Here is a 21,371-nt window from a genome sequence, read left to right on the forward strand (position 1 = left end):
CTTGAAGCATCTGTGCTTTCTCTTCTTCTCCGAAACCTTTCGGCTGTACCATAGCAGGTAACCGCTCTACACCTGGACAAGAAACACTACCAGCCAGTGAGGCTTCCAAAGGCAGGCTTCGTTCATGAACCTAGGCAGAGAAGATGCCCTATGCACTGCCAACTGGATGCCCAATAACATTAATGACCAATTAGTCAGTGAGCGTTTCCCTGGGCTAGAGCTGGGGTGGGTTAGCAGAGTCATGAGAAGCTTGTCTCCTGTTGACTTTTGAAATCATACTGAAGAAAAAAACTCGCATACCTGAACCAGTTGCCAAGAACAATACAAGGCAGAAAGTGCTAAAAGCATCATAGCAGAGCCAACGAGTTGAAGGGGAAGCAGGATGCTGTGAGCTAGCCTTGAAGAGAACCCTGTGGAGCTGGACCCCAAGTGAAGTGGGAGAGAGCAGTGTTATGATTAATGATGTTTAATGCACTGTGCATTCTGCTGAGACGGACATTTAGAGCTTTAGGAGCACAGCCAGCATGTTAGACATAGCATTTACTTTGGATTCACTTCGATATATTTTGGGCAAAAAGTGAGTCACGGATAAAGTATTTCATGCACAAAGCAGCTATTCTTTTTTTTTTCTTCGGGCCTTTATAGACTGTTGTGTTCTTTTCTGTGTTCAACACAGCGGGTCCATCTCTGAAAGGCTCCTGTAAGTCAAGTCCTTGCAGGGATTACAGGGACGAGCCGGGATGACTGAGGATATCGTTATCATGGACTGGATCTGAAATGACATTATTTAATGTAGTAGGTGACTACGTGGGAAAGATATCTACTTCGAATATCTTAAAATTAATCTTAAAGTTAGCGTACAAAATAGCATGTCTCATGAGAGTTTTACATACAGAAACCTATATGTATAAATATGTGTGTATGTGTGTGTGTGTGTGTGTGTGTGTGTGTGTGTGTGTGTGTGTGCATATACTGAAATCCTGTCTTGGAGCTTGAGTCTTAAGGGCCAAAGTTATGGACAGAATTTCCAGGCACATCTGGTATGCTTTCCCCACCTGGTCTAGCAACAGCAAAGCCTTCAACCAACACAAACCCCACAGTCTTTCTTAAAAGAGTGAAAGTCCGTGTCTAAAATTCGCACAGAAAGTGTGCCTTGTTGCTCCTGTACATTCCTCCTGGCACGGAGTCGGTCACAATGAGCCTCCGCCTTGTGTGCCAGCTTGGGATCAGCGCAGAGGTGTGCCATTGCCCTGAGCCCATCGCCGCATTCCCTGCAGTTTTGCCTCATTTTGGTAATGTTCATCTTCCTCTTGGCTCCAGTTCTCAGGGCTTCACACGTGTGTGGATGTGCGCTGGGCGTGAAAAAGCTCCCCCAGCTACAGACTTCTTGTCAGTTGACACTTAGTGCCTAAAAGGGTCAGTGTCCTGGGGACTGAGACAAGCACATGGCTATTTTTGGAAGCAATTCAGCCACAGCAAGCATCACAGCAAGCACATGCACAGTGAAGGCCTGGACCCAAGGCCCACGCTTAGAGAACGTACAGTCAGGTTGGACATAATCAATCCAGCAACGTTAAGCCACAAAAAGTCCATAGTTCTATAAGGCCAAAGAAGGAAAGGGAGCTTCATAATCTGTGGAAAAGGACCCAAACCTCCAGTTTCTTCTCTCTTTCAGCAAAGGATCTTGCTGATGATAAACTTGGAAGTGACACTTGCAAGAGGAAATGTAAACCAGGGGGAATTGCTCTCGCCTTGAGAGTTGTGATTAGCTCCAATGTATTGTTCCAAGATCCCAAACGCTTCACTGGAATAACCAATGAGAAGTCATATGTGATCGTTTGGGCCAGTCTCTTTCTAGATCATCCCTAATTTCTAGCAACAACCACATCTCTAATGGGCTGTAAGGGAAGCTCACAGATGGTGGGACCCAGATAAGCAAAACACACACACACACACACACACACACACACACACACACACACACCTCCAGGCAGCTACAGATTCAGATTTCGATCTTGCATGCATGCCTGGTTGAGAGGACAGGAATCTACTTGGGGGTACTGTGGCCTATGGAATGAATTGTTACCTTTGTGAGGTACATCCCTTGTTTCTAAGGCAGCACAGGAGACAAAGGGTACATTTAGTTTGTGGGAAAGGATGGGGGCAGGGGAAGAAACAGAAACCAGAGGATTGTGCAACCATGGCGCTTTCAAATCCCTCCAGGAAGTTTATGTTTCAAGGCCTTTGGAAGAGTAGGGCACAGCTGTTTAAAACAGAGCTGTTTACTGATGGGCCACAGTCCCCCATAAGCGCTCTTGGTACCACCACTGCAGCTCCAAGAATGACAGGTCACTGCTTGTAGACTCTATCTAGCCTAAGCAGGCTTGTGCCTACCCCAGCAGAGGCCATATGTCTCAAAAGGCAAGGGACGTTCAGAGAGGACTGAGAAACGGGGATGGGGGATTGAAGAGCCTGCTGGATCTTAACAGAAGAAAGTCAGGATTCTCATGTAAACCAGACTAGACTTGTTGTGTGGAAGGCCACACTGCAAAGAAGCCCTTCAGATGACCAGCCAGTGTGTGTACTCAGTACAGCATCTCACAACCAGCATAGCAATTTTGAATTTCTTGTGAAAAATTCAAGGTGCCCTTGGCAGTATCTCCTTTAAGCCTTGAGTGACAGGACAGGATGTGGCTTAGAGCTTTCTCTATGTAGTTAATAAATCCATTCACTGGTGAAGTGACCTCTTGTCTCTTCTCTCTCGGATAATGAAGCTTCGAGACTGACATGTGATTTCCCCATGAACCTCTAACCAATGATGGCACCATTCTTTCCCTGCAGTCCATCCTAAAGAGTTCCCAGATGTCCTTACCCTGGACGTGCTGGGCATCTTCATCCTGCAGCTCTTTCTTCCCGACTGCCTCTGCACACTGTGTCCAGAACAGTGCAGACGAGACATGGTAAAGGCCAAAAGGCAACTACGTCAACAATCAGGAGGCAGAGTGCAGGCCAAGTTGGCCTGTGCTGGCACACTGCTTCCTGGCATCGCTAGCTTCTGTTTCAGAAGGGAGTCTCAGTGAGTAGGCAGGTATTAACCTCACACTCCCCTGCCTCAGCCTCCAGGGTGCACTGCGACACCTATGTAATAGTAATTCCAGGAGAAGATTCCGTGAGACTCTTCAGTGGAATCTCAGTCCAGAAAGCACACAGGCCTGGGGTTGGCCCTCAGGAGCGGGGCCCTTGCTCAGCATGCACAGGTCAACCTGTTCTACCATCAGCAATACCAGGAAGGGAGAAGGGGAAAGAGAATGGGGGAGATGGGCATTCATTTTGCCATTTTTATCTAATGACAGCCTTTCATGATTATTTTTTTCTTATTTTAAAGAACACTTTCTTTCCTGAAGAAAAAAATTAAAATTTCACTTTGCAACAGGTTTGCATAAAGTTCTTATAATCTATATGGTCAGAGGCTCCTCTCCTGGGTGATTTTAGATTCTGTCAAGTTTACAATGAATGCTAATAATCATGATATACAAAAACATTCATACAGCTGCAAAGCTTACTGTTCTCTTCCATAGTCAAATGAATTAACACGTTTTAGTGGGCATTAGGGCTATGGTGACCCTGTGTACTGAATCTATCAGCCCTCAGTAGCAGATGCATCTTGGAAATGCTTCGTCCAACTTGTCAACATAATGAACTGCTTTCTAGAACCTGTTGTCATCTCTGCACCTTGGGACATGCTTCCCCTCCCCTGTCCCATGCCACCCAAGTTAGCAGAAGGTACAGCCAGGTAGCTCTCAGTTTCTCTATTCTGACCTCTACCCTTCTCCATTTAAAGCCACACCCTCACTACAGGTCACCCACTTCTCAGTCACATTTTCTTAGGTCTTGATTCTCCTTTTGGCAAATTGGCAAACTCTTTCACATTGAGGTTTTAATGATGATGTCCATCTGTTCTCATCCGTGTCTGACTGGAACTGTTTAGAGGCTCCATATCATAATTCAAACCCATGTGTCTGGAGGAAGAATCTTACTCCAGCAATAGAAGCTCTTTAAAGAGCTTTGAGTGTCATTTAGATTGTAGGATCCCAGTAGTTCAATCCATGTCTACTACATCTGTGTGTTTGATGGGGTGATATGGCTATGGTTAGAAACTTCTAGAAGATGGGATACAGCCTATTTCCAACACAATCTCTCCAGAAATCTGTCAATAGTGTCATGCCTCCTAAGGTTTGGAGTGTGTATGCGTGTGTGCATGCATGCATGAGTGTGTAGAAATGAACCTGGCTGTCTGCATGCTACATGCTCACTCTACCATGAGCAGCATCCCTAACCCTCAGTGGGGTTCTAATGGCATTTCTCTGTCTCCATGGAGCTACACGTCTCCTTTTCTATTCCCATCTTGAGGTATCTTCAGCTATGGTTAGTGGCTACCATCAATTCCCGCTCTCCTGGTGTTTACTATTCTCTAGGCTTGGGCAGGAAATGACCCCAAAGATAATCTTTTTGTAGAGCACAGAAGTGAAATCTCTAGGCTACACTGGCAAAGTGAGTCGATGTGAGGAACAGCTCTAGGTGTCTGACCCCTCAGTATCCATATATAGGTGGTATTTATCTCTGACTCCTCCGAGGAAGCACTTGCTTGAGCTCCTGGCTTCATTGCTGACTGAATGTGTGATCTAGTCACAATATTACACAGTCTTTAAACTCACCTTTGTCATCTAGAAGAGGGAAAGTGTGCAATGCGAAAGAACAGCGATGTGTGTTGTTTGGAAGAGTTGGAGCACTAAGATTTATTTACCTAGAGGAAGAGCTTGCTCAGCTCAAGGCCTGGTACTTAGGCCCTGAGTAAATGATGGGTAGTGTTGTAATTTCCAGAACCAGTGTATCAATTGTTCCTTCTGGGCCTGCTTCTGCAACCCTGGTGGCCCACAGAGAACGTACGGGATGGGCTGCATCCCACATCAAGTGCAGGCCTAGAGAAGAGTAGCTGGAGAATCTGGCAGAACGAGTTTTTAGTAGGTTTCTGTTTTTTGCTTTTTCAAAGCAGTAGAAAATAAATCAAAGGTGAAAACTAGCCTAGAAAAGAATTATTCCATTGTTCTTTACAAGGGGAGGACCCTTCACATGCTGCCTGTGGCTGAAGTAAGTCACGAGCCACGTGGCCGATTCTGCTCCTGCCTCTTTGCTACCCTAGGACAGACAAGGGACACCTGGGGTCTCTGCTGGTGACAGGCTGTCATTTTTCTGGGAGCAAAGAAGACAGAGAGCAGAGAAAGGGATGGGGAAGCCCCACCCTTGGCTGAATTCTGTTCATAACTGATTGGACATCTGGAGGACGGGGTCAGATTGCTTGGTTAGTAACAGGAGTCTCATCCACACTAACTTGAGCAGTCAGGAGGTCACTATAAAGACACTCCAGAGTATCAAAGCCTGCAGAGTGACACAGAGATCTCTCCACTCTGCTTCTGCCTCTCTAAAACTTATGTCTGCTGTGCCTGTACAGCTAGCTCCCAGGTTCGGTAAATCACTACCCAGCTAGCCTTGTGCCTCTGACCTCACTTCCCACAAGGCTACAGTTTTAATGGGAGATCCCCCGGCCCAGCATGGGTCACGTTGCTCTCATGCTAGAGTCAGCCATTGTGATAGGGTCACACTTGCTCCACCAGCACCTCACCTCCATCACAGTCACATGCCACCTGTGTGTGGCTGGAACAGATTTTGATGAGCAACATGACAAGGAATGCAGTTCACATTCAGTCCTGCACTGTGACGTTCCCAATTCTACCACGTTTTTCCTGAGGTCTAAGGAAGCCCTGAGCTCGCTGCCACTGGCCGTCTTCCTGCCAGGTAAACCTTGATCCTAGACTGACTGGCTGAAACATAACAGGATGGAAATGGTTGGCTTTGGGCCCACCCAGACCTACACTTAATAGCTGTTTGACCTGGAAAAGTGTTAGCCCTAAGAGCCTTGTTCCCTGGTCTGCAAACTGCATGCCTAATGTATATCTAATGAGCTGTTAGGCAGATGCAGGGCAATAAAGTTATCGTGTTTTAAATCCCTGGCATAGAACGTATATACACTACTATGAATTCCCTTTGCTTGATTCAGAGATATTCAAAAGAAAGGGAAGGGAGAGGAGAAATAAGACTTTCTGAAAAGCATTTCGACCTCAGCTACTTCACAATTACCTTGAGTAGACATTAAATCATTAGGGTCTGTGGGCAGAGCCGTGGAGGCCACAGCGTGGTGGAGACAGCTCTTGCCTTAGAGATGAAGCAGCTATTGGCTCAGGGAACCAATGATGAACGCTTTATTCTTTTGAAACATTTATTGGTATGGCTGCATGGTCGTTCAAAAGTTCAGTCTGTTCACTTGGGCACTGTGACCCGCACAGATATGTTGCTGTGGAGATGCACAAAACATATACAGAACATGTGCAAAACAGAAAGCCGTGGACTTTCTTATAAACTATAGTTGTAGAGTTATACTGTGAACATTGTGAGAAATTTTTATATGACTTGTCTAGCTCCATCCCATGAGACTTTTTCAGTTTGGGAAATGGAGGCTCAAACAAGCCTGGTAAATTGTCGGTCACAGCATTGCAATGCAAGCTTGGCTCAGCCTGATCCCAGCACCTTTTCTCATAACACATATGCAGTACTGTTTTTCAACAACTTGGTTTTGTTACAAGATCTAATGAGTGTAGTTGGTCTGAATAAGGCAACTTTCACATAGGCTCGTGTGTTTGAATGCTTGGTTCCTGGTTAATGGAAGTGTTTGGGAAGGATCAAGAGGTGTGGCCTTGTTGGAAGACGTGTGCTACTTAGTAGTAATCTTTTAGGTTTCAAAAGCCCATTCCAGTCACCTCCCTTCTCTCTCTCTCTCTCTCTCTCTCTCTCTCTCTCTCTCTCTCTCTCTCTCTCCTGTAACTCCTGGCTGCCTTCAGATCAGGATCCAAAGCTCTCAGCACCATGTCTGCTTCCCACTATGATGATAATGGACTAACCCCCTGAAACTATAAGCAAACCCCCAAATAAATGCTTTCTTTTATAAGAGTTGCTATGGTCATGGTGTCTCTTCACAACTGTAGAGCATTCACAAAGATAGAAACAGAAGAAAAAGGTCTCCAAGGAAACCTGTGCTTTGACTGTCTCATTTAATAAGTCCTGCCCACATAGCACTGTCCCTCCAGCATGAGGGGACCAAGGATAGCAAGCGCCCAGACATCCTAGATCTTAAGTGAGGAAGAGGATCTGCAAACAACCTGGATGTGGCAAAAGGCAGCGACGTTTCCTGTCATCTGAGCCATCACAGGCCCAATGCAGAGATGGGGTTACAGAAGACAGAGATGGGGTTATAGAGGACAGAGAGCTGTTCTAACCTATTTAGAGGACGCCAAAGAGGGTAAGGTTGAACCTGGGAAGAAATATTAAAGAAGATAGAAATTTCGGGCTTCCTTAAATTTGTTGGTGTTCCCAACTTGGTCAAAGTGTGAGCACACTGAGTATGTAGCTACCCTAGCATTTTATGTGCACGCACATGAGACATTTTTCTTTATTCCAGTTTTTAAAAAAGTCATAACTCCTTACATGTTAGAAGAATTTTTCCCCTATTAACCAATCATGGAGATTAATTAATCAGGGGGATTGCTGTAACCTTGAAATTAATTTCATTTTCTCCTGTGTATTCCATTATATTCCAGGCTAGGTCTCACTGGGGGAGCAGATATTTAAACTTGATGCTGAAGGCAGAAGCTGTAACCTAGTTGGTAGAATGCTCACCTAATATGCTGGGTTAGATCCCCAGCACCATATAAACTAGGCATGGTGCTAGATACCTGTAACCACAGCTACTAAGCAGGTCAAAGCATGTATTAGTCAGGGTTCTCTAGAGTAACAGCACTTACAGGTGGTCTCTATATAGTAAGGGAATTGGCTGATGACTCACGGTCTGAGTCCAACTCCCCAGCAATGATCTGCGGCAGCTGTGTGGAAGTCCAAGCAATGGCTCAGTCCCACAAGGCAGGCAGGTGAAGACGAGAGAATCTTCCTTCTTCCAATGTCCTTACGTAGGTCTCCAGCAGGTGTGTCCCAGACTAAAGGTGGGTACCACAACACCTGGATCTGGGACTTGCTTTGTCCCAGATGACCTTGAACTCAGAGATCTCCTTGTCTTAGATTCTTGGGATTCATAGCCACTATGCCTCAAGATCTCCATGCCACGATCCAGGTCAGAGACAATACAAATAGCAAACACATTTGTAAATTTGCAATGGGGCAATGTCCCTTGGGAACATTCTTTTAGTATCTCAACTTAAATACCAATTGATGTTAAAGAAATTGTTAGACAAATGTGTTATTAACAAAATATGACAGAAGCATTCATAGTACTTCATAATCCTCATTTCTGCAACTGGTTCCATGGCCTTAGCTGGTATTTATAACCACCTTCCTCTACTACCCATTCTGTATTTGCTCCACCCTCTACAAGGTCTTGGCTCTTTTCCTGGAGGAGTGACCCACACCTTCATTCCTGATGGATCTGCATCCCTCGCCATCCTGCTTGGATTAGGCTGTTGTAGTTTCTTATTGACTTCAATCACAGGACATGGCAGTACCAAGAGATGTCCTAAGGGATCTCCTGCACTCCAGACATAATCCTTCTTACCTCCATTGTGAAAAGGCAATCCAATTTCCCCATGGTAATCCGGATCTATCACCCCTCCTAACACTGTTATTCCTTTCTTAGCCTGTTCATTTAAGGACATTAGAAGCCCAAAATAACCAGGGGGAAGTCCGAGCTTCCAGTTCAATGGAATGTTTGTTGTGGCTCCTGGTAGGAACACTCCTCTCTCTAGAACCAAGGTACCCTTAGGTACATAGAAACTTTGAAACCAACCTGGTATAATAAGATCCTGCCTCCAAAACAACAGAAAAATAATCAAGTTGATTTTTTTTAATTAAAGGTTTAAAAGTTGAGCTTAGAAGCCATAAAGACGTCTCGGGGGTTAAGAGCACTGGCTACTCTCCAGGAGGACCTAGATTCAATTTTCAGCACCATCATGTGACTCACAACCAGCATTGACCCCAGTTCCAGGGCATCTGATGCCCTCTTCTGGCCTCCTTTGATATAAGCCATTCAGGTGGTACACAGACATACATGAAAGAAAGGCACCCGTATACATAAAATAAAAATGAATAATACCTTTACAATGACTTTTAAAAATTAAGTATAGCATTGCTCTTGTTTAAAGGTACAATTAGATCGGAATCTTAAACATGTCTGTTTTGTTTCCTTTCTGTCCTTCAGCTCCAGGGCTCTTTAAAAAGAAAACAAATAGTCAACCTGTCTCCTGCCAACAGCAAGAGGCCCAATGGCTTCCCTGACAGCTCATTTCTTGACATCAAAAGGATCAGAGTTGGGGAGAACTTTTCGACGGGTCAGGGGTCCCTCCCGGTGAATAATGGACAAAGTCATATGATGCCAGGGCCCTTGCCCATGAATCAAGCACCCCTGAGGAAGACTAATGCTCTACCACCTTCTGCACATTCTCCTGGCAACAACTTGTTTAACATGGGTTTAAAAGAGGTGAAGAAAGAACCTGGGGAGACCCTGTCTTGCAGTAAGCACATGGATGACCAACTGACGCAGGAGAGTGTTTTTACTAACAGGTTTGGGGATGACCCTGGAGATCAACTGATGGACCCTGAGCTGCAGGAACTGTTCAATGAACTGACCAACATATCAGTGCCTCCCATGAGTGACCTGGAGCTGGAGAACATGATCAATGCTACCATTAAGCAGGACGACCCGTTTGGCATTGACTTGGGTCAGCAGAGCCAGAGGAGCACACCAAGACCCTCCCTGCCCATGGACAAGATCATTATCAAAAGCGAATATTCACCCGGCTTGACACCAGGCTCTCCCCAGCTGAGGCCCCCATCAGCTGGCCCTGCATTTTCCTTGGCCAACTCTGCACTCTCCACTTCTTCCCCAATCCCCACAGTTCCCCAGAGTCAGCCTCAGCTTCAGACAGTATCAGGAGCAAGCAGGGCCCCGCCAAGCTGGCAAGAAGTGTCCCATGCTCAACAGCTCAAGCAGATAGCTGCAAACCGCCAGCAGCATGTACGGATGCAGCAGCAGCAGCAGCAGCAGCAGCAGCAGCAGCAACAACAGCAGCAGCAGCAGCCACCTCCCAGCTGGCCAGCCTTGCAGTCCTCTGCTGGGCCATCCCCAGGGGCATTTGTACAGGAAAAAATCCCCAGCCCTTCCTTTGGCCAGCAACCATTCAGCCCACAGGGATCGCCCATGCCTGGGGTGACTGGCAGTAGCAACCAGTCCAAAGCAGCGGCCAATTACACGTACAAGGCCAGCCCCTCCGCCCAGACGGGACACCTGGATGTGCTTCTGCATCAAAAGCCCCAGGATCTCAGTCGCGGCTTTATTAACAACCCACACCCGACCTTGGAGCCCCGGCATGGCAACACCAAGCCTTTGTTTCATTTTAACTCAGATCAAGCAAACCAGCAGATGCCTTCCCAGAGCAAGCCTTCTCTCCTGCATTACACCCAGCAGCAGCAGCCGCAGCTGCAGCCGCAGTCGCAGCAGCAGCAACAGCAACAGCAGCAGCAGCAGCAGCAGCAACAGCAGCAAGGCTCACTGGCAGCTCAGCAGCAGCAGCAGGCACAGAGTTCACTGGCAGCTCAGCAGCAACAACAGCAGCAGCAACAACAGCAGCAGCAGCAGCAGCAGCAGCAGCAGCAGCAGCAGCAGCAACCATCCCAACCCACCCAAGCTTTATCAAGCCAGCCTTTGCTAAGGTCACCCTTGCCACTTCAGCAAAAGATCATGCTTCAGAAAATGCAGAATCAGTCCATTGCTGGCCTGGGATATCAAGTCACTCAACAGCACAGACAGGTAAGGACTCCAATACTTCACCCCAGAGCTCTCACAGCGATTAGTTTGGTAATTGTGCTTTGAATACTCTTATGCTTTTGGTGAGACATGATTAATACCAGAAACCCAGTTGTCCTGGTGGGCTCACAGGGGCTCTATTCTCTTGGTACACGTAGAGCAAGCGCTAATGGGTCCTTGTACACTGTCATTGCTTTTGGGTTGTGTAATGACCAGTGGTTCTTTCCTTGGTGATATATCCAGTTGTCAGTCATATCCTGATATGCTTGGTGTTCATTCGTCCAACCAGAAAATCAGATTGATATGCATTGGGTTCGCGCTACCGTGAAGACATTGTGGTTATGGTTGCACATTGGAATAAGGCTAGAGGTGATACTGAGAGCGGCCTCCGATGTGACTAACTGTTGTGTTTAGTTCTCAGCCACCTTGAAGGATCTCACTTGACTCCATGCTCTCAATCTGTTCATCAGCCCAATATCTGCAGACACCATCTAGAGGCAGGGTCAAGCACTCTAATACTACACAAGCAATGGCAGGCAGACTCAAAGGTCTTCCCCAGTGAGTGGAAATCAGGAGTGACTTCCATAAAATGATACGACTGGGAAAGATAAGCATGAATATAGCAGACTAATTACTACTAATAAAAATAAATCCACGGCTGTTTTATGCCTTCTGGTTTTACATTAAATAGAGGTTTAATTTTAACCTGGCAAGCAGGGTCAAGAAATGTATTATTCTTACAAAACACATACTGCAGAGTAAGAGCTGATCCCTGGGAAACTTGACAGAGGAACCTCTTTCTGGAAGAAAGGAAAGAAGGAAGGGAGGAAGGGAGGGAGGGAGGAAGGAAGGGAGGGAGGGAGGAAGGGAAGGAAGGGAGGGAGGGAGGGAGAGAGGAAGGAAGGGAGGGAGGGAGGAAGGGAAGGAAGGAAGGGAGGGAGGGAGGGAGGGAGGGAGGGAGGGAGAGAGGAAGGAAGGGAGGGAGGGAGGGAGGAAGGGAGGAAGGAAAGAAGGAAGGGAGGGAGGGAGGGAGGGAGGGAGGATGTTTGAATATTACATTGTTCATGTTGTTGGTAGGTGTGTGTCACCATAGGAGAGCAAGCTGTGAGGTAGAGGATGGAATGCCACAGAGTGACAGCCAGAGACGTAAAAACCTCTCAGCACCCCGTGTGTGTGTGTGTGTGTGTGTGTGTGTGTGTGTGTGTGTGTGTGTGCACATATGCATTCTAATTATGAGAGATGGAGGGGATTTGGGTAGACAAGTATACATTTTACAACATTAATATGACATAATAATCATATAGTCTGTTTATAAAATAAAAAAATTTAGATGACTTAAAAAATACATCATAAAACGTCCTTCCAATGACACATGTAAGCATTTTTTTCTGGGCGAGCACGGGTTCAAATTCTCTCTGGATACTCCTTGCTGTGCCTTTTCAAGCAACTTTCTGAAGCTCTCTCAGTTGGTCCTTCAAGCTAAGAGTAGATCACGGGTGGTAAAACGGGATCTGCTGGGTTTTTGGATTTGTACAGAGAATGGAGCAAGGCAATTCCCAATCCAGACTACATCATAAGTGAGGATTCTTCAGATTCTCATAGAAAGTGCCATAAATAATCAAAATGTTCCCTTTAACAGTGCAAGCGCTTGTGGAAAGGAAGCTTGAGATTTATACACGGGATGTGAGTTCTAACATGTAAATAGTGCTGCAGACATAAAAGAGTACTGCGACACACGTGTAGCAGGTCAGTCTCTCTGACCTAGATTTACAACCGTGGAAACAAGCAACAGTGAGATAGTAATAAATACATGTACCGATGACTTACTCTACAGAGAGGACCACCAACAATGAGATACTAACAAATACAGAGGCGAACGCTAGCAGCAAACCACTGAACTGATAACAGGGACCCCGTTGGAGGAATTAGAGAAAGGACTGAAGGAGCTGAAGGGGTATGCAACCCCACAAGAACAACAATGCCAACCAACCAGAGCTCCCAGGGACTAAACCACTATCCAAAGACTGTACATGGACAGACCCATGGCTCCAGCTGCATATGTAGCAGAGGATGGCCTTGTTGGGCACTAATGGGAGGAGAAGCCCTTGGTCCTGCCAAGGTTGGACACCCCTCCCCCAGTGTAGGGGAATGTCGGGATGGGGAGGCAGGAAGGGGGGATGGTTGTAGAGGGTGGGATGGTTAGGGAGGGGGAACACCCTTAAAGAAGAAGGGGAGGGGAATGGGATAGAGGGCTTATGGATAGGAAACCAGGAAAGGGAATAACATTTGAAATGTAAATAAAAATATCATATATATATATCATGTACTGATATATATATCATGTACTGATGACTTACTCTACAAAGAGTCTGACTTCCATCTCTTTGACTTGAAGTACATCATTGAATTCTTATAAGGGAATCTGTCCTATCATACAGGTCAGAGAACTGAGGCACAGACAAGTTTCAACATCTTCCAAAACTCAAGTGATCAAAGCAGAGCTGGGAGTCTGAGGCAGCTTCAGAGTTGCACGATCAACCCCTAGGAAATAGAGCTCATGGGCAGGGTTTCCTAGGAAGTGAATGCCACAGCAGATCATTGTAAGGACTGTCAAGGAACTTTTTCCTAGTATTAATCCCTAGTAAAACAATCTGTATAGAATGTTAAGGTCTTTGTGGGACAGAATGTTTCTGACTTCTAGCCTTCAGAGCTGTTAACAAAAGGACTTTTTAAAAATCTGTGCCACCCTTGAGCTTCCTGATGATAAATACTGTGCGCCTAAGAAAATACCCATTTCACAGGGGAAATGTAACTATGGCGCTCCCACCCCCAGCATCCTTCATCCTATGTCTAGACCCACTGCTGGTACCATGGGCTGCACACGTATCTGGATCTTTATCCCAGCTTCTAGAACTCAAGCCCATCAATGTATGCCGATCACTAAATCAGAAAACACCTCCCAGTGGTCGAGACCATTTCCACCTATCGCAATGAGTATGCCAAGAAAGCGTTCATCTTTTAACAGCAGCCTTAAGAAGTGGCTGGCAGGCTGAGAGCACTTCAGGCTACAGGTCTCTTATACGCAGCAGCCAATGCCTTTCTATGGAATGGTTCATCCCAACGTATTGGCTTATCAGCACTCAAATGTTTTTTTTATTTCCAAAAGATATTCCCTGTTGAACTAAAAATGCATTCTTTTTCAAAGCCATATGGCCAGATGCCTGAAAGTGTGAATATTTCTGTCCTAACATTGGATCTAAGCAACTCAAATGGATTCTATATTTGGTTTAGAATTCTCCATGTCTGAAACTCCTAGGAGGGAATTCAGCCAGTGAATGGATGGTTTGTTGTGACTGAAACACAGATTTATACATTCCCCCTTAGTAGAAAGCCAAGTTCCTCAATCAAATCTTAAGAGCTCAACTCACTCCCCACACCTAGCCAAGAGGATCCTTCATTTCAACCATTGCTGTCAATCAAGCAAATACCCGGCTCTCCTTCCCACCTTCTTAGGGTAATTGCCTTAAATCCGAACACCCAGAAAATTGTTTTCAAGATGCAGCAAACACTGGCGAGGAAATCAGCTTAGCTCTCATATTCCGTCAATAGTTCTAAACATTATTAGCCAATGAAGGTACAGACAAGGATAGAAATTTTGTACCGGATAAAACTCTTTTCTTAATGGAAAAAAATCATCTTGAATTCAAAGTTTGCTAGAATATAACACCTAAGCCTATGCTGGAGGCTGCAAGTTACTGAAGGATCATCAAACTGGGCCAGCAGCAGGAACTGGGTTAATGGATGAGACGGGGTTAGAGAAGGAAGAGATTTAAAAAGCCGACAGCCTAGGAAAGCTAGGAAGCAATCAGTATAGAGACCAGAGGAGGAGACGAGCCTACGGCCAAAGGGGAGGAAAGGGCATGAAATCTAGACAGAAGGCAGGAGAGAAGCTACATGATTACTTCCAACGGCCTGTGGCCATTTGGTGGCTTCAGTTATGACGTTCCTTGGCTACATCTTGCCAAGAAGGAAAAGGTTGATACAGGCCAGTAATGGGCTATCAGCGCGAGACCAGAACATTGACGTTTTCATTTTCATTTCATCTTTGAAATTTACAAAAGTGATTGGTTTTAATACTTCATGAAGTGAATGCTTAGACCAAGACACAAAATGAATTTTTATCTGTAATTCTGAGCAAGTGCTTTAAACTCTCAGAGTTTCAGAAGAATTTACTGCCTTGCCTTCTCCAAATCCATGGACATCTTCAGTCTCCTGGTCTGTCCCACCAGAAGTCCAGAGACAAAACTTCCAGGTTAAACTCAGATCTGCTTCAGTCTGAACGTTGGCACTACCTTGATTTTATGTATGCATGAATTCAAAAAATGCGGAATGCCTACTGTGTGCCAGGCACAGTTCTGGGTGTGATGCTAGAGAAAGGACGGCGTGTAGAGATGGTCAGTGGTGGTGCACGCCTTTAGCCCCAGCATGTTGGGAGACAGAGGCAGGCAGACCTGAGTTCAAGGCCAGCCTGGTCTACAGAGCAAGGTTCAGGACAGCCAGGCTACACAGAAGAAACACCAAGAAAAAAACAAAGTCTAGAATCAGTAACTCTGAACTTCTGTTTTGCTTTTTTAAAACTAAATAATCAAGTAAAATTTTAAAGGAGCTATTCTGTCATAGTACAGATATATCCCGCTCTGGTTGCTAGGTTCCTTGTGAGGTTCATGAGCCACATCTCAAATAAAGATGACAAAAGAGCAGTTGTGTGTGCAGGTGTGGGATATGTGTGCCAGTGTGCGTGCACTCAGAGGCCAGGGGTCAATCCCTGGTGTTTTCCCTCAGGCACTGTCCTGCCCTAGGCTGGCTTGCAGGAAAGCCTGAGGGGCCCACCTGTCACCACTTCCACAACACTAGTATTCCAAGCACTTTTGCTCTGGGATTCGAACTCAAGTCCTGGTGCTGGCACAGCAAAGCCTTTACCAACTGAACTGTCTCCTCGGCACACAGTGTAATTTTTAATGCAAAGATTGTGAATAACATAAGCTCGTCTTTTTGCTTCATGCATCAGGACTTAAGAATCTGTTCACTCCCAGTTTTACAATAAGAAAAACTATAATTGAATTCATCAACTCATGTAGTGAACATGTGTCAAGCACCTACAGCACATGAGAAACTGGGGGTTAAAGATTAGAGGACCCTCTGAGCATGCACTAAGCCTAAATTCCCAGGACAGCATGGTCCTCCCCATCGGTGAGCTTTTGGAAGAAGGCTGAATAGCTACCAGCTTCATAGATTCTCCCTGGACGTATGCACCGCTTCATCCTGACCCCTCATACTCCTGCATGACTCAAAGTACAAGTATGTGCCTAAGCCACCAGGGTTCTTCTTAAACATGCTAGTCTACCCATCGACAGAGCAAGGTCTATCTGTGGAGTACCCCATTTCCACCCAGTTTTATTACATTATTCTGGCATTTTTGCTCAGGGCAAACAGAGTGTATTAGCACAGAACACCAACTCCTATATGCACTGATAAGGAAATAAACACCATAGTAGGGAAGGATGTCAGCCTTGACTCACTCATGATATGCCAAGCCCAACTCCACAGTCAGGGAAATGGCGTCATTCTTCTCTTTCGGAGGCCCCTGTGAATGGCATGCATCCACAGGAATGGTTAATGCATTAGGGGGTCATTCAGCCTGTTGAACACCAAGTTCTGAACTTGGAAAAGAAAGGGTGCAGGGTTAAGACATAGATTTGATCCTAAAGATGCAGATGCAAAAGGGTTAGTGGAAAACCTGACAGATACGTCAGTGCGATGTGCATTCATGAAGCAGCACGTATTCCAAATAGGTTTGCCTTTTCTAATGAATGGTCAGCTGTTATTTATTTGTTAGAAGGGCTTCTCGGTTTCTTTTGGTGAAATCCAAAGAAATAAAAAAAAGGAACATACATATAATATATATTCAGAGCAGTAATCAGCGAATTTGCACAATCAAGGTTTGTTAGAGACAGAAAGATGTGAGACTTAGAAGGTTTTTATAATAAAGCATTCGAAGTTAGAAATAAAACTGCAAAAATGTTCAGCCTGGTTGGGATGAGAGAGGTGTCACATGAGTTGGTAATCTTACTGTTCTTGTTTGTTTATGTTAACCATGGAAAATCAGATTTATATGTGCATCATCACAACAGAGACATGCATGCGTGCACGTGCCCACACACATGCACGAACGTGCGCACACAGAGTGGGGGGGAGGGAGAGAAGAGAGAGGGAGGGAGGAAGGGGAGGGGAGGGGGAGGGGAAGGGAGAGAGGGAGGGAGAGAGACAAGAAGGGAAGGAGGGAGGGGGAAGGAGGGGAAGGGAGGGAGGGAGGGAGGGAGAGAGAGAGAGAGAGAGAGAGAGAGAGAGAGAGAGAGAGAGAGAGATCTAAACACACTAATTAGACTATTCTGATGGAACTTGGTGGGGTAAATTTGAATTGTATTCTCCAGGAAATAAATCTAGTGGCATGTATAATGAAAATCCAATAGCTGCTGTCCTGTGAGTGACCTACAAAATCAAAACTCCCCTGGGATGCAAGTAAGGGAGCTGACCTCTTTTTCTTCCTATTCATCCGTGAATTCCATCCCTCCTGAATCACAGGGAGCCCCGCACTGTTTTCACTGTTTTCGCACTGGAACCTGAATTTCAACTCTACCCGTAGCAAGCAGGGAGCTCTGGCAGCCCTCCTTGGTGCTTCGGGGGTGAAGCAGTGCTTACTTCATGGGTACCACAGGAGGGCCGTGCCTCTGTGTTTCCCAACTGCACTCTGGGTCCTTGTCCAACTGTCCTCATCCTTGGTCCTCCAATTCTCTTTCAGCCTTTATTATTTAGCAAGTTTGGCCTAGACGTTCCTGAAACTTCCCCCAAGGCAGCCCTCAGAAGGCACAGAGGCAGGGAGGCATGGACAATGGCCTCTTTATTGGCGGAGGTCGAGAGATGCTCCCTGGGGTATGACCCACGTTAGGGAAAGTCACGAGGGTGAGGAGTTGCCAGGCCTGCACCCTGTCCCACAAAGCTCAGGCAGTGTGCCCATGGGCACACATACCCTGAATACTTTCTGGCCGATCTCCCTTCTTGCTAAATGCTATACGGCTTCCTCCCGGTCTTGCCAGAACGTGAGCATTTAAAGTAGTAGTCGGGACAGCTATTTACAAACACCTAAATGTCTTTATTTTCCTGGGATAAATTTTAATTTCTTAAATTAAATCCCAAAGCCCTGTAGGACCCAACTCTACCCAGAGGTCCCTGACTTACGGCTCCTATTCTCATAGAAGACATGACACTCTGGTCTCCGGAAGGTTCGAATAGCTGGCCGTTGCATCTTCTTCCGCACTGAGTCACCCTTAAGCCCCGACCCACAGCCCTAGCCTTCCAGTTTCTGTTTTCAGACCAGGAAACCAAAGCATCCCCTCTCATCTGTCCCACGTGCTAAGCTGATGTGTAAATTCTGAAGGAGAGCTTTCAATGAAGGCTGAACCCATCTATATCCAAGTACCATTTAAAAGAGTTTTATCAGGACTGTTTTAGGCAATTGTTTTCTGACATACTGAAGGCAACGAGAAGCCAAAGAACAAACAGTTGTTTGTATATCCAGGCCTCAGGTGTGTCCTTCATCAGGTAGGTCACTCAGACTTGTTCTCACTCTAGCTGCTACAGTCTAGAGGACTCCCAAGGGCTTGAGTTAGCGGCACAGATCTCACCGTGCGCCTGAGACTGTGATGCGCGGTTGCCTTGTGTCTGGGCAGCGCCTGCTAACTCAGATGTACCCCCATTCTCTCCATTAGCCCCATACCCCGCCTCTCGCCCCAATGCGGGGCTCCAGCCCTAGCCGGGAAAGGCTTGTTTCATCAGCATATAGTGCCTGGTGTATTTTTAGGAATGGCAAACCAATTCCTTCAAAGCCCACTTCTTACCAATCCTTTGTGTCTCTCAACTCCACCTTGAATGAGGATCTGAAGGTCAGCAGTCATCGTACAACTGCACAGCCATCGCTCCCTCCTCTGTCGCTGCCGCTGTTCCCTGTGGGCTATTTCATTTCTCCCTCAGATTCCTTCCTTCCTTTTAAAAATATTTGTCTTATTTTGAAATTAAAATATAATTAATTAAATTTAAAATATAATTGCATCATTATTTCTCTTCCGTGTTCTCCTATGGACCCTTTCTGTGACAAACCCCACCTCCTTTCTCAAATTCATAGCCTCTGTCTCTTTAATTATTGTCTTACATAAATCCCTTTAGAAATATTTAACTACAACCTCTTGGTTGATATAATGTTACGTGTGTGTGTGTGTGTGTGTGTGTGTGTGTGTGTGTGTGTGTGTGTGTGTGTTTTGAAGGCTGGCTACTTGGCATCCAATAACCAAGTAGTTTGTTCTTCCTGAAGTCTATTTCTCCTGATCTCAGCATTCCTTAGTTGCCTGTGGTTCTTTGTGACTGGGGCCCTGTGGGATTTCTTCCTTCCACAGTATCATGTCTTCTATTGGTATCTCCTTGCTCAGGACTTGTTTAGGCAGCCATGTTGATGAGTATAGCTTCTCTGACAGTTCTAGGAAACTCAGTCTCACAGCAAACTTCCTGTTTCCCTGGCTTTTACAATCTCCCCACCTCCTCTTCCACAATGCTCCATGAGGCTTAGGTGCAAGAGTTGCAGTGCAGATGCATCCATTGTGGACAGGTGCCGCATTGGTCATTTGCTTTCTGCATTTTGATTAGTTGTATTTTTCTGCAATGGTCTCCATCTTCAACCTCCTTTACAACTACTGTCTCCCTCCCCCACAGTATCTGGACAATAAGCAATTCTCTCTTGCTCCATATTCTTTAGGGATGAGGCAGGGGCTGGGCTCCAGTTATCTCTGCTAATTGGCCAAGTCTCCTGTGAGCTGAAACTATCTCCCATCATGCATCTCTTTGGCAGCCCGTGGTCTCCAGCAATACCCCGACTGTATTCTCTAGACCAGCAGATACAGCTAATGCTACCACTTCCTGCCACGGTCTGCACCGCTGTGTGCATTTCCTCCGTGGGATGCTCTGTTTCTGGATCTCTGGAGTTTTTCTGCCTTTTAAATTGACCCTTACTTTGGTGGACTGTGACTACTGGTGGCTCACTGGTCAGGGCATGTGGAATGGAGAAGTAAGTGTTAAAACTCAAGGCTGGGGCTTCTGCTCAATGCTAGAGATCTCATGTAGTCAGGTGAAAGACCCTGAGTTTGAGCCCCAGCACTTAAATAATTTTAAAATTAAAAGTGAAATAAAACGCTGAAAGAAAGGCTCAGTAGTTAAGGATACACTGCTTGTTATCTCTTCAGAGTACTGGAGTTCAGCTCCCATCATCCACATCAGGCAGGTCAAAGCTACCTGACACTCCAGCTCGGAGGTCCTGGCATTCATTTCTGGCCTTTTCGAGATCTCTCTCTCTCTCTCTCTCTCTCTCTCTCTCTCTCTCTCTCTCTCTCTCCTCTCTCCACTCTCTCTGTCTCTGTCTCTCTCCCACTCTGTCTCTGTCTGTCTCTCTCTCTCATACACACACACACACACACACACACACACCGAGATTAAAAAAAGTTCTCAATAACTTGCCAGGTGGTGCTGCACACACCTTTTATCCCAGCACTCTGGAAGCAGAGAGTGGATCTCGAGTTCAAGGCCAGCTTGGTCTACACAGTGAGTTCCAGGGCAGCCAGGGCTATGCAGAGAAAATCTGTCTCAAAAAAATAACAACAGCAACAACAATAACAATGATAATAATGATGACTGCAGAGAAGTAATAGCTCATTTGAGGTAAAACTTTGAAAAGGAAGGAAAAAGAAACAGTTGAAGCCTCAAAACACGACCTAGCATAGACTGTATGTAGCTGCAGGTTCATTGATGCAGATTATGCAAAACAGCAGAGAAGGAAGCGATGATGATTCTCACTTACAGAGCATCGAGTGCCCAGTGCACTCTCCGAGAGACATTCCTAAAAAGCCAGAGCAGTTGCTTCCCCTAACAAAGACTTCAAGAACAGAGGAGCTTGCTAACTGACTTAAGGCCACACAAGGGAAGACCATATTGGATATGTTTGTCTCATTTTCACCGAGTCCCACACATGGCTTCTTATAGCCAAAAGGCCTGTAAACATCTTCTCATATCTCTGCCTGTGAGTTAGCTCAGGCGTAACAGTGATGCAGGGTCAGATGATCGCTGTTTCTACTGCTCCCTCTGATTCCTTATAGCATGTGTGCGAGTATATGTGTAGGCATGTGTATGTATGTGTGTGCATATGTATGTTTGTGTGTGCATATGTATGTGTATGTATCTGTCTGTATCTGTGTGCATGTCTCTATGTGCATGTGTGTCTGTGTGTGTATGTATATGTATGTATGTGCTTATGTGAGTGTGTGTGTGTGCGTGTGCATGTGCGCGTGTGTGT

General features: G+C 45.9%; 1 protein-coding gene across 1 annotated transcript in view; it reads left to right on the forward strand.

Moving 5' to 3' along the window:
- The window catches only part of Maml2 (mastermind-like transcriptional coactivator 2), a 320,193-nt gene that overhangs the window by 220,557 nt on the left and 78,265 nt on the right, over positions 1-21,371 (forward strand). The window contains exon 2 of the mRNA XM_087564114.1: positions 9,317-10,924. Coding sequence (XP_087420240.1) covers positions 9,317-10,924 — 1,608 coding nt within the window. The remainder of the gene's footprint in view (positions 1-9,316; positions 10,925-21,371) is intronic.

The sequence above is a fragment of the Rattus norvegicus genome, chromosome 8, assembly GCF_021556685.1.
Source record: "Rattus norvegicus strain SHRSP/BbbUtx chromosome 8, alternate assembly SHRSP_T2T, whole genome shotgun sequence".
In the NCBI taxonomy this organism is placed as follows: Eukaryota; Metazoa; Chordata; class Mammalia; order Rodentia; family Muridae; genus Rattus; species Rattus norvegicus.